Source organism: Erinaceus europaeus, chromosome 17 (assembly GCF_950295315.1).
Source record: "Erinaceus europaeus chromosome 17, mEriEur2.1, whole genome shotgun sequence".
Lineage (NCBI taxonomy): Eukaryota > Metazoa > Chordata > Mammalia > Eulipotyphla > Erinaceidae > Erinaceus > Erinaceus europaeus.
The window spans coordinates 74,374,239-74,386,658 of NC_080178.1; the positions used below are offsets into that span (position 1 = coordinate 74,374,239).

Here is a 12,420-nt window from a genome sequence, read left to right on the forward strand (position 1 = left end):
CCTCAGCACCACATAAAGGCAAGAAAGATGAGAACAAACATAACACCCTAAATGGTAGGGCAGTGCTCTGCTCTCTCTCATGTTTCTGGGAAAAAAAGACAGGAACCCCAGTCGACTATGTCTTGGGGCTGGGTTGGTTTGCTTACTTGATTTGTCATCTCTTGGTCTTTGCCACTCTGGGATGACTTTTTTAGAAAGAGACAGAAAGAGAGAGTGAAAGAGACCACAGCACTGAAGCTTCCTCCAGCAGGATGGGGGCCAGGCTCAAGTCTGGGTCGCACACATGGCAAAGTAAGGTACTAGCCAAGTGAGCCAGCCACTTTGCCAGGCCCCAGTGAACTAGGAACAGAGTAAACCCAGTAGTGGTGGCTGAGCCCCCGTGATGGGCCAGGCCCTTTGCAAGGCACTCTGCTAATACGGCTTCCCTGAAGTCTACCACTAAGTCCAGGAGGTGGATGTTCTCACCTCCTTTCACAGAACTTGCAACTGAGGCTCTGAGAAATTGGGCCATTTACTGTTCACCACATGGAACAGGGCAGGCACCCGAGCCCAGACGTTTCCCCTCGAGCCTGCCCACAGTTTGGGCTGCAGGCCCACAAGTGCTAGGATTCCTCTCCAGGTTCCATGTGCAGGACAAGCCTTTCCTAGACGGGAGTGCAGAGCCCACTAGACCAGAGCAGCCCTAGAACTCCTCTCCCCACACTGCGTCCCTCTTCTGAGCCTGGTGTCTAGACTCACTCCCTCTTTCTGTTGTTCATTACTGTCATAACTAGCTCATTCCCTGTAGTCACTTTGTCATAAAATAATGAAACAAGAAAAGCAGTAATACTGACAGATACTGAACTAATTGACTCATGAACGGACGTCACATGGGAATAATATGATTATCCACTTTGACAACCCAGTATAAAAACTCTAAAAATGGGAGAGAGCTCAACAGATGGTCAGTTAGGAGATACTCTTTTAGAAAAAGATTTCTCTAAGCTCAAGGACCTGCATAAGGATCCCAGTTCGAGCCCTGGCTCCCCACCTGCAGGGGAGTCGCTTCACAAGCGGTGAAGCAGGTCTGCAGGTGTCTGTCTTTCTTTCCCCCTCTCTGTCTTCCCCTGTCTCTCTCTATTTCTCTCTGTCCTATCCAACAACGATGACAATAATAATAACTACAACTATAAAACAACAAGGGCAACAAAAGGGAATAAATAAAAAATAAATAAATAAATAAAAAAGAAAAAGATTTTTCTATAAATGAACTGATTTTTTAATTTCTTTTTTTTTTCATTTTCTCGAGGTTGCATTGGTTTAGAGCACTGTAGTTTCAGGAGTACAGGCTGACAGTATGTATGTGACCCTACCATGCCCACCACCAACATGCCAATAGCCCTCTTACCCAGCCCACTGTCCCCCATCCTCACTTTGTCCCCCCTTCCTCTCCCTCTCTGGTCACCTCAGTTCTGCTGTCAGAATCCAAGGGTTTGTTTTGGTTTGGTTTGGTTCATTTCGTCTCCCTGCCCGGTAACCTCCAAGCAGGCTAGAGTATCTTATAACCAGCTATGGGCAGTCGTGACGACTTGTTTGTGGCTTGGCTTATGACTGCATGATGCATTCTCTACTTGATGGGTTTGTTCACTCTTGTTTTGTTTTTCTTTTTTCTTTTTTTATTAGTGACTTAATAATGACTAACGAGACTGTAAGATAACTGGGGGGGGACAATTCCACACAGTTCCCACCACCAGAATTCCATGTCCCAATCCCTTCATTGGGACCATCCCTATTATTTATTCTCTCTGGGAGTATGGACCAAAATTCTTTATGGGATGCAGAATATGGGAGGTCTGGCTTCTGTGATTGCTTTTCCGCTGAACATGGACATTGGCAGATGGATACATCCTGTTTCTGTCTTTCCATAGTGGGGCAGGGCTCTGGAGAGATGAGGTTCTGGGTCACACTGGTGAGGTCGTCTTCCCGGGAGTTATAGTTGGCGTCATGGTAGCACCTGCAACTTGGTGGCTGAAAAGCAGTAAGATATAAAGCAAATTGTCCAATAAACAGGAACCCAAAGGTAGAAATAGTGTCAGGTTGTGTCCCAGGGGAGAGAACTCGACTGGAACCAACCTGGGCTGCTGCTTACTCAGCGACGCGGGAGAGGAACCAGGAACTAAGTGGCTGAGCAGGAACACAACGCAATAATGCCTTTATTGATCAGAAAAAAGCTGCCTTTATATCTTCTGAAATGGAAGTGGCAGGTCAGAAAAGGAAATGGCTAGGAGAGGGGGGTGGAGAGAGAGAAAAAAAGAGCACAAAGGTAGCAAGCTTCCATCTAACCAGTGGGGATTAAACCAGTGCCCTGCAGGCAGGGCGGGTCTCAGGCAAAACAATGATTATGTAAATAGACCACAGCATCAAGCAGTGCAGCATGGAGCAGGGGAGCTGGCGTAATGCCCAACAAAACAGAACAGATGGAATTAGAGGTCTTTGTGAGAGAAGCTTGGAAGTCTATTTTAGGAATATTTCAGGGGCCATGACTTTAGTGATTCTTGTCTGAGCCAGATAACTAACATGCAGGTGGACTAGAAGTATTGTCTGAGAAGATATTGTTTACTGAGTCCCTACTGGGTACCAGGCACTGGATGCCACAGTAGGGATACGAAGATGAGGGAGACACGGCCACTGGAACTGAGCGAGAGGAGTAGTAGTGCACTCTTCGTCTCGCTGTGACTGTGGTTTTGGAGCCTGGAAGGATGGGTGTGGTTTCGTCAGATGGACACACAGCCTTGGGAAAGGCCGGTGCTCCGGGCAGGGCTGCGAGCACAAATGCCTGCTGATGGCAAAGAGCATGTGCTCACAGGAGCAGTGGGCGCGTGACCCCAGTGGTGTGAGAGAAGATCAAGTGGGAAGACTGGGCTTAGGCCAGACACCCTGGCCTTCCAGTCCCGAGAGGTAACAGTTAGCCTGAAGACTCAAAGAGAATTGTGCTGGCTCTAACGAATGAGGGATGGGGAGAGACTGCAGAAAGAGAGGGCAGTAAGGGGCCGGGGGTGGCACACCTGGTTGAGCACACATGTTACAGTGAGCAAGGACCTGGGCTGGAGCCTCCGGTCCCACCTGCAGGGGGAAAGCTTTGTGAGTGGTGAAGCAGGTCTGAAGCTGTCTCCCTCTCTCCCTCTCTATCTCCCCTTCCCTCTCGGTTTCTAGTTGTCTCTATCCAGTAAATAAAGAAAATAAAACTTAAGAAGAGAGAGAGCAAGTAAGAGCTCCTTGCACAGCGGCCCACCACTAGCCCACGAACCAACCTGGGCAGTGAGTGAAGTGGGGGCCTGTGTATTTAGGTTCCCTTTGTGCCCTGCCGGAATCTCCTGCCTCAGACAAGGGGTCTCAGGTCTGCAGGAGATTTAACTCATACAGGGAACCAAGAGCAAAACAACATTTGACCTAGAAGCTCCCTTTCCATCCACACCAGGCCCAAGGGCTGGGGATGAGGCAGTCAGAAAGAGTTCTGGCAGACACCAGGCAGGGAGTAGAGAATGCCCTGCGGAGGGAGACTGGCTTGTTTATACAGTTGCTCATTCATTCTTTCAGTGAACAAATGAGCCGTATGGCTGAGCCAATTATGGGACCAGGCTGACTGGGCTCATGACTTTTGTGCCAACGCTGGCAAGTCCCATGACCCTTGTGCACCAGGCTTCCCTTTTTACCCTCAAGGCTGATGTGAGGCTTAGCCTCTCACGTAATAAGTGCCCTATAAATACCATTATAAATATTATCAGTTGGCAATGTACGTCTACACCCAGAACAAAATTCCTCTTGCTCCTTAGTTATATTCTGTCTACAGCAAAGATATAGTGAGTTCCCTGGCGACAGAAGCCCTGTCTTATTCATCTTTCTCTTCACATCGCCTCTGTGAAAGGAATTCATTGCTTGGTGAATGAACAGGAGACTGCCAACTCAATGTGTCTGTGAGTCTTCTGCCTTCCCATATCTTTGCCCAAGTGAACATCTTTTAACCCAGACTTCCACCACCCAAGCTTCATACTGATATCTGGAACAAAGGGATCTACCTATGCACACCTGATTGCATGCACTGTAAACTCGGACTGCATTTTGAAGACATTGAGTTTTTAGGGGTTTTTTGTTTTTTGTTTATTTTTACAAATTAAAGCTTTGGCAGCCTTGTGCCTAGCAAGGCTGTGGCACCTGCAGCAAGTGCTCAATTTATGTCTCTGTGTCACCTTGAATCTTGGTGTGTGCATTGGTTTTTAGAGACACTGCTATTTTTGGCACACCGAGCTGCTACAGTGTGAACACACCTCACTCGTGCACTGGGGGACCAGAACGTTCATGCGAGCTGTTTCTGCATGATATTTGCTTTCCTGTGGCGGCCTGAAAGCGGACTTCAGTGTCTCTGAGCTGTGCCCGTGTTGTAACTGTCCACTGGCTCTGCTCCATGATGGCAGGGCTGGGGGGCTGCTCTGTGTTGCTCCCAGGTGCCCAGCACAGGGTAAAAATCTTGGATGGCCCTGTATAAGCTGCAAAGTCCAAGACCAGGCACCTGTCCTCTGGGAGCTCACCAGTCCTGGGTGGGCAGAGGCGAGAAAACAGCACGCTAGAGTGGTTCCTGCTGTCCAGACTGAGGGTGACTGTGGCAACCATGAGCCAGCAGCTCTGTGAGCTGCCAGCCCTACCTCCGGGTCTCAGGGAGAGCCCTGCATGGGCAGACATTCACCGAGCCCTGCCTGGCCTGCTTCTCTGCATTACCCACCTGTTTCCTTTATCTTTAGGAGGAAACCATTTCTAGGAAGCCAGTCTTAGTAGATACACTCGGGTGAAACTCCTGATATGGACATAAGGAATACAGTTATGGGGGGTCAGGTGGTGGCACACCCGGTTAAGTGCACATAGTATTAAGCACCTGCACGAGGTTCCAGGTTCAAGCCCCTGCTCCCCACCTGCAAAGAAAATGCTTCACAATCGGTGAAGCAAGTCTGCAGGTGTCTATCTTTTTTCTCCCTCTCTTATCTCCCCCCCCGAATTTCTCTCTGTCCTATCCAGTAAAGTAGAAAAAATGGCCACCAGGAGCAGTGGATTTACAGTGCCGGCACCAAGCCCCAGAGATAACCCTGGAGGAAAAACAAAAGAATAGGGTTATGAATATCAGCAGCGGAATGACTTTACTTATTTTTCTTTTATTTGAGTTGATAGAACAGAAAGAAATTGTGAGGGAAAGGAGAGAGCAAGGGAGACAGACCCCTCAGCACTGCTTCACCACTCATGAAGCATCCCCCTTGCAGGTGGGAACTGAGGGGCTTGAACCCAAGTCCTTGACCATGGTAACATTTTTTCCCACCATCTGGCCTAGAAGGACTTTAGATGTCCTCCTGGAGCAGGCAGGAAACAGGTTGACAGGACGGCACTGGGGTAGGGAGGAAGGTCACCTTGTGATGGGAAACAACGAGCCTCTCTGGAGCCTCCTGCTGCTTCTGTCCCCACTGTGCTGAGCTCCCACAAAGACCCTGATCGCTGTGCCTGTCTGTCTGTCTCTGTCTGCCCACTGGAGGAGCCTGCCTCAGAGTGGTGGGTGGAGGCCACCTCCCAAGACCCTCAATTTCCTGGGAGGGGAGAAATCAGCTTCCTCTGGACTGGCTGGTGATTCCACCTGGCTCCTGTGAGGGAGCTGGAGGCAGGTGTCCGGGGAGAGGGCAGTGTGGTGAGATGGTGGGCAGATGGGAGGCGGGCCCTTGGCGAGCAGGTAGCCTGCGGTGTAGGCCAGGCTGTCACTAGTTGTGTGACCTTGGGCAGGCTGCCTCCCCATTCTGAGCCTCAATTTCCACATCTATGTGCTGAGTAATAACCTTTCCCTCTCTTGGAGAGTTGGCCATTGGGCCCAGAGATGCCATTTGGAAAGGGCTCTGTGGGTGCAAGCCCTGGCAGCAGCAGGGCTCTCTGGGAATGGACAAACGGTGGCAACCTTCTTCCAGCCTCAATGGCCACATCTTCCTTCCTCATTTATTGCTGGGGAAGTTGGGGAGGGCTGTGGACTTCTTCCTGCACCTTTGGGACCAAGCTCTGAGCTCAAAGGAACGTGATCCCCTGCAGTTTCCCAATCTCATGACCTTTCTTGCAGCCAGCTGCAAACTATCCTGGCCTCATTGTGAAGTTCACACCACCACCCCAACTCTGCTCTAGGGAAACTGAGGCTCTCCTCAGCAGAGGGACTTGCTGGGAGACTTATAGCCAGTGGACCCCTTGCTTCAGACTCCAGAGCCCAACTTCTTCCCGCTGCTCTGGGAACCTGCCCTCCGGAGCTGTCCATCCTCCAGCCTAGGCACCCTCCCCCAGTCTCACCTCTGCGCCTGCTCAATGTACGTTCCCATGAGCCTCTCCTCACTCTCTCTGTTGTTTTCCTTCCAGAGCTGCTTTTAAAAGGTGCATTTTTTCTCTGATCCTAAGAGAATGTACATAAATTTGAATATTTTGCATGTACACCTTATCACACTCAAGAGCCCCCCTTCCCCTTTGCAGGAGGGAAGCTTCATGAGTAGTGAAGCAAGGCTGCAAGTGTCTCTCTCGCTCGCGCTCTCTCTCCCTCCCTCCCTCCCTCCCTGTCTCTCCCTCTCAATTTCTGGCTGTCTCTATCCAATAAATAAAGATAATAAAAAAATAAAAATTAACAGAGCTAGAAAGAGGAGGAGTGACACCACAGCACTGATGCTTCCTCCAGTTCAGTGAGGGATGGGATTGAACTTGGTTCGCACACAGAGCACAGCAGATGCATTAGCCTGTGAGCTGTTTTGCTGTCCTGCTTTATATGTTTCTGCTGTTCCCCAGTGCCATCTGACTTCTGTACCTGTCTGATGCACTTTACCAGACCCTGAGCCCCTCAGGGCCAATTCTGTGCTCTGATAGAGGAGTGCATATGTGTCCAGCTCCTGGCTGGTTGAAAGAAATGGGGCTGGGTGGTGGCGTACCTGATTGAGGGCACACATTACAGTGCACAAGGACCCAGGTTCAAGCCCCCAGTCCCCACCTGCAGGGGGAAAGCTTTTTGAGTGGTGAAGCAGGGCTGCAAGTCTCTCTCTCTCTCTCTCTCTCTCCTTCCCTCCTTCCTTCCCTCCCTGCTTCCCTCCCTCCCTCCCCCTCTCTTTTTCTCTCCTCCTCCTCCTCTATCTTCCCTCTCAGTTTCTGGCTATCTCTATCCAATAAATTAGTAAAGATAATAAAAATTTTAAAAAGAAAGGATGGATGTAGAGTTGAATGTGTGTGTGTGTGTGTGTGTGTGAGTGTGTGTGTGTGTGTGTGTGAGTGTGTGTGTGTGTGTGTGTGAGTGTGTGTGTGTGTGAGTGTGTGTGTGTGTGTGTGTGTGAGTGTGTGTGTGTGTGTGTGTATGTGTGTGTGTGTGTGTGTGTGTGTGTGTGTGTGTGTGTGTGTGTGTTGGTGGAGGGGAGGGTTGGTTGTCCATTGAGCTCAGTGTTTAGACCCAAATGAGCTGGCTGAGGAGCCACCAGAACTTCATGAGAAAAAGTATGTCATCCTTACCCTTTCGACTACCACTGTGCCCACAAAGCCTTGGCATGGCTGGGGCAACACCAGAAAGGAAAGGCGACTCTGAAAGTACAGCCCAGCATCCCCTCTTCCTGGCCCATAACCTTGGGCACCTTCAATGCCAAGTAACATGGAGCCTCGGTTTCCTTACCTGTAACGTGGAGATCTGAACACAAACCATATTAGATGGCTGAGAGGGAGATGAAGGGACCACACACAGTTCCACACAGCTCCCCACAGGAGGAAGGGCTGTACCGAGAGCTCCCCCCTTCCCACATGACCAACATGTTAGTCAATAGCCTCCACTTAGCACAGAGCCGTCAGAGGCTGAGCACTGCAGAGGCTGCAGAAGATGTTCTTCCTGCCTGCCCGTCCCACTGGAGATGAGGCTTCCTACAGAAGCCGGTGAGAGAGGAGAGGAGCCCGTGACACACCAGCCAACATGCAGCCTGAGTTAGGACGCAGTGAGCTCACTGTGTGCTGGGTGCTCATGGAAGCTGCAGAGTACTTTTCTGCAGATCAGTAGTCATCTTTGTCTCTCTGCAAGCTGTGGAGGCCGGGAGATTCCAGAGGTACGCTTATCTGGGCTGTGGCAGCAGAGCTGGAATTTGTAAACTTTTTTTTTAATCTGTCTCTGGTTTTTTATGTGTCTTACATTACCAGATTGTCTGCAAGTGAGTACACTCTAGCGGTGTGGGGACAGGCAGTTAGGGTGGACTAAGAAAGAAATGAGACACACAGAGATCAGAGAGGCCTGGTGCCCATGGATCCTTCAGAACCCTCATTCCATTCTGCCTCCCCGAGCAGGAGCCAGAAGGCGCTTTCATCAGGTGTCTGCCATCTGCTTGTATTCACCTGGTTTTCCTGACAAGAAGGCAGGCGCTCGTTAGCGTGAGGGCATTGGGAATCACAGAGCAGCCTTACAGCTTACAGCGTGGCCCTTAAGACTTGCCTAAAGGGTTGGAGCTGGACAGATCTGCTTGCTGACTGTGTGACTCTGGGCAAGACCCTTCACCTCTCTGAGTCTTGTTTTGTTGTTTCATTTTGTTCCATTCATCTCTCAAACAGGGTGATCAAAACAAACTTCCATCATGTGTTATTTTGACTTTTAAAAGATGCTCTTACGGTGTTTATAGAAATCAAATAAATGCTAGTGGTTTTAGTATCATTTAAACCAGGTCAGGATGAAAACAGTTCAGGTTTTGTTTTCCCCTCAGATGTGCATGTGACAAGTGTATGTTGCTGGCAGGAGGCTGTTCCTGTCCAACTAGACATGTTCAAGGCATCAGAATTCAAGTCACCTAATTCAGTGTTTTCTTAAAATTGCCGCTGTTTTAGTTACTGGGTAGAGACGGCGATATTGAGAGGGAAGAGAGAGATAAAGAGAGATACCTGCAGCACTACTTCACTGCTTGTAAATACCCCCACCCCCAAAGATGGGGACAGGGGGCTTGAACCTGGGTTAATGACATGTGCATTCTGCCAGGTACACCACCACCAGGCCCCTAAAAATTGTTGTTGTTTTTATAAAATCCACAGCAGAAATGCGTTTCAAAGCCCAGTCCATTGCACTCATGAACTGATAAAACAAAAAAGGATACACATCTTGACTACTTGTGGTTCGTTCTTAGTGTTATTATTATTTTTCATTTTTAGTTTACAATTGAAATTGTTTTATTCCAGACCGAGTTGTTGGGACTGAATCACAATTTGCAAACACGGTGGAGTGGCTGATTGGTGGTGCTCCTGATTGAGTGCACCTGCTACAATGTGCAGGGATGCAGGATCAAGCCCCCAGTCCCCACTTGCAGCAGGGAAGTTTCCTAAGTGATTAAAAAAAAAAAAAGGCTACAAGTGTCTCCCCTCTCACTTCTGTCTCTATCAAATAAATAAATGAAACTTATTTTAAAACACTATGGAATTATCATGACCTCAGGATAGTCACTTTCCCTTTCTGGGCCTCAGCTGTCCTGGCTATGAAGCAGTCTCGGTGGCCGGCCAGCCTCACCACTGCTGAGCCAGGGCCAGGAGTACTGACTAAGCCCTTGCTATTCGGAGAGCGACTGTCCAGGTGTCCCAGGAAGGGCACAGGAGGAGAAGAGCAGTTGCCACCCTTAGGAAGCCACTTGGGGGCTCTGGAGGCGGCTGGGAGGGGCAGGTGGGCGTGGGGGGGAGTCACTTCTTTCCCAACACGCAGCATAGTGGGCAGAAAGGCAGTGGATTAGAAGATAACTCGTGCTTCTTTCTCCTCTTTTGTCCCCCAGCAGCCTGCCGGACAGCGAGACAGGAGAGGACCACAGGTACACTCCTTTGGGTCCCCCAAGTCCGGGGTGGGGGGAGGGGAGGAGGCAGATGGAGACTTGAGGAGGACGAGATGCTAAGTAAGATCGGGGCTGTGCAGCCTATGCGACTTCAGAGGTGTGAGGCCTCTGAAGTCTTCAGAGGTGTCTGCGGCCTCTCAAACTTCCTGGGGCAGAATCAGGAGACCGAGCAGTGGTTGGTCGCCACAGCTGGTGAGAAGGGGAGAGGAAATGACTGCTAACTGTATGGGGTTTCCTTAGAGAGGGATGAGAAGCTGAAAGGATTCATGGTGATGGTTGGACTACCTTGTGAATAGAATAACAATAACAACAATAACTATGACAATAGTGATAATAATAATAACCTCCTTAGAAAAGGAATGCGGCAGGCAAAGGACAATTAGGAAAAAAACACATTTAAAACTGGCAGGAGGGAGCGCCAGGTGGGGGTGCACCTGGTTAAATGGACACAATACAGGGCACAAAGATCTGGGTTCAAGCCCCTGGCCCCCACCTGCAGGGGGCAAGCCTCATGATGAAGCAGGGCTGTAAGTGTCTCCTTCCTTTCTCCCTCTCTACCCCTCCTCCCCCTCTCCATTTATATCTGTCCTGTGAAATATATGAAAAATAATAAAGAAAAAAAAATGAAACACAGTCATTAGGAAAGTAAGTTGAGTATCTCCCAGGGCAAACAGACAAGTTAGTCCTAATACATTGTGTTTAATGTGATGGTCTAAAATTTGCAAAGAAATGGGCTCCCAGATCTGGAAAAGCCTCCCTTAGCCTCTCCCCTCCCAAGAGCATTCAGGACACAGCAGCAATGGTGTGGAGCTGGAACTGGAAAGGTTGACTCAGCTTTATAAAAAAGTGTCAGCTCCTGGTGTCCCCCTCCGACTGCAAAGAGGCTTCACTTCCTTTCTTCACTCTGCCCTTTCTCCCACCTTGTCCCCAAGTGCCAGGCTGTGATGACAGGCCCCACCTCCCTAGCCACAGAGACCAGAGCTCTTGAGCCCAAATTCAGACCTCGTGATATGTGACAAGTCCAAATGTGGGTGAGGACAACAGGGAAGACAGACAACAGAGCAGCTCAGGGCAGCCCGGGGCACCTGGGCACCACAGCTGAACAAGATTCCACACTGGTCTTCTGACGGGGCCATGCAGGCTATACCCCATGCCCAGAGCCTTTGTCCCCTCCCCTGTCAGTTCCCACCTGTGAACTGCAGCCTGCCTGGCCCAACCTGGCTCTAGCAGAAAGCACTCCCTGCCCTGGCAGTTTGTGCCACCAGTCCACGGCCCCAAGACCCATGAGCCCCGATGCAGAGGCGAGTCTCATGCAGCTGTGTACTGGGCTTCCACAGTGCCAGAAGCTGCCCCTTTTACACACACCCCTGCCCGCGTCAACCAACGCCGATGGTGTCTTTACTCCATTCTTCTTCTTTTTAAAACTATATTTTATTTATTTATTTATTACTGGATAGAGACAGAAATTGAGATGGGAGAGGAGCTAGAGAGGGAGAGATACAGGCACCTGCAGCCCTGCTTCACCACTCATGAAGCTTCCCCCTGCAGGTGGGGGACAGGGGCTGGAACCCGGGTCCTTGTGCACTGACATGTGAGTGCTTAACCAGGTGTGCCACTGCCAGGCCCCTTTTTTAAAGTGTATTTTTATTTATTTACCATTGGATAGAGACGGAAATTGAGAGGGGATTTACTCCATGATTCTTCTTCTCTTTCTCTCCTTCTCCTTCTTCCTCTTCCTCTTCCTCTTTTTAAGATAGAAAAGGCAGAGAGAGAGAGAGAGACTATGAGTGAGTAAAAGAGACCACAGCACCGAAGCTTCCTCGATATAGTGAGGGCTGGCTCAAACCTGGGTCGTGCACATGGCAACGCAGCACAACATCCAAGTGAACTATTTCTCAAGCACCCTCCCCCTTCTTCCTCTTCACTAGGTCCCCCAGGACCCTCCTCATGTACCTCATATTCTTTATTCCGGACTCTGCAGGGATCAGACAGTCAAGGCTTCCCCCAAGATGTTCACACCCTTCTTACCTTTGTGGCTGTAGATTTGGTCACAAGGAGTATAAAGTGCGTATGTGTGTGTGTGTATGAGAGAGAGAGAGAGAGGGAGAGGGAGAGGGAGAGGAAGGAGAGAGAGAGAGAGAGAGAGAGAGAGAAGCGCTCAGGATGTTGGGTGGGGGGAGCTCAGTCCACTCTTGTGAGCCTGACAGTGTCTCTTCCCTCCCTGCCGAAGCCCAGAGCGGGAGCTGGTGGCCGATTCAGACGTCAGGTACCGTGTCCCGAGACCACTGCTCCTTGCTCACTGAGGCTCTTAGACACTCTGCAGGTCACCCCGTCTACAGGAGGTGCAGAAACCCCTGTGTGCATTCCAGTGGTTTAGAAACCACAGCTGCTTCTGGGCCAGGAATCGCTGCCTTGTTCCTTCAAACTAGATCATTCTTACCCGGAAGCCGTCTCTCCCCCACCCTATTTTGTTTTGTTCTCAGAACCAACACCACACCAGTCATGGTTTCCTTGGCCCCATTTTTTGAAGCTTCCACCCGGAACATTGCCTCTTAACATCTAA

General features: G+C 50.0%; 1 protein-coding gene across 5 annotated transcripts in view; it reads left to right on the forward strand.

The window, feature by feature from the left end:
• The window catches only part of ABCC8 (ATP binding cassette subfamily C member 8), a 105,908-nt gene that overhangs the window by 64,884 nt on the left and 28,604 nt on the right, over positions 1 to 12,420 (forward strand). For all 5 annotated transcript variants that reach the window (XR_009545663.1, XM_060177074.1, XM_060177075.1 and 2 more), the window contains exons 17-18: positions 9,801 to 9,836; positions 12,088 to 12,123. Coding sequence is in view for 4 of the 5 variants with exons in the window: in XM_060177074.1 (XP_060033057.1) it covers positions 9,801 to 9,836; positions 12,088 to 12,123 (72 nt within the window). In the remaining variant the exon portion in view is untranslated. The remainder of the gene's footprint in view (positions 1 to 9,800; positions 9,837 to 12,087; positions 12,124 to 12,420) is intronic.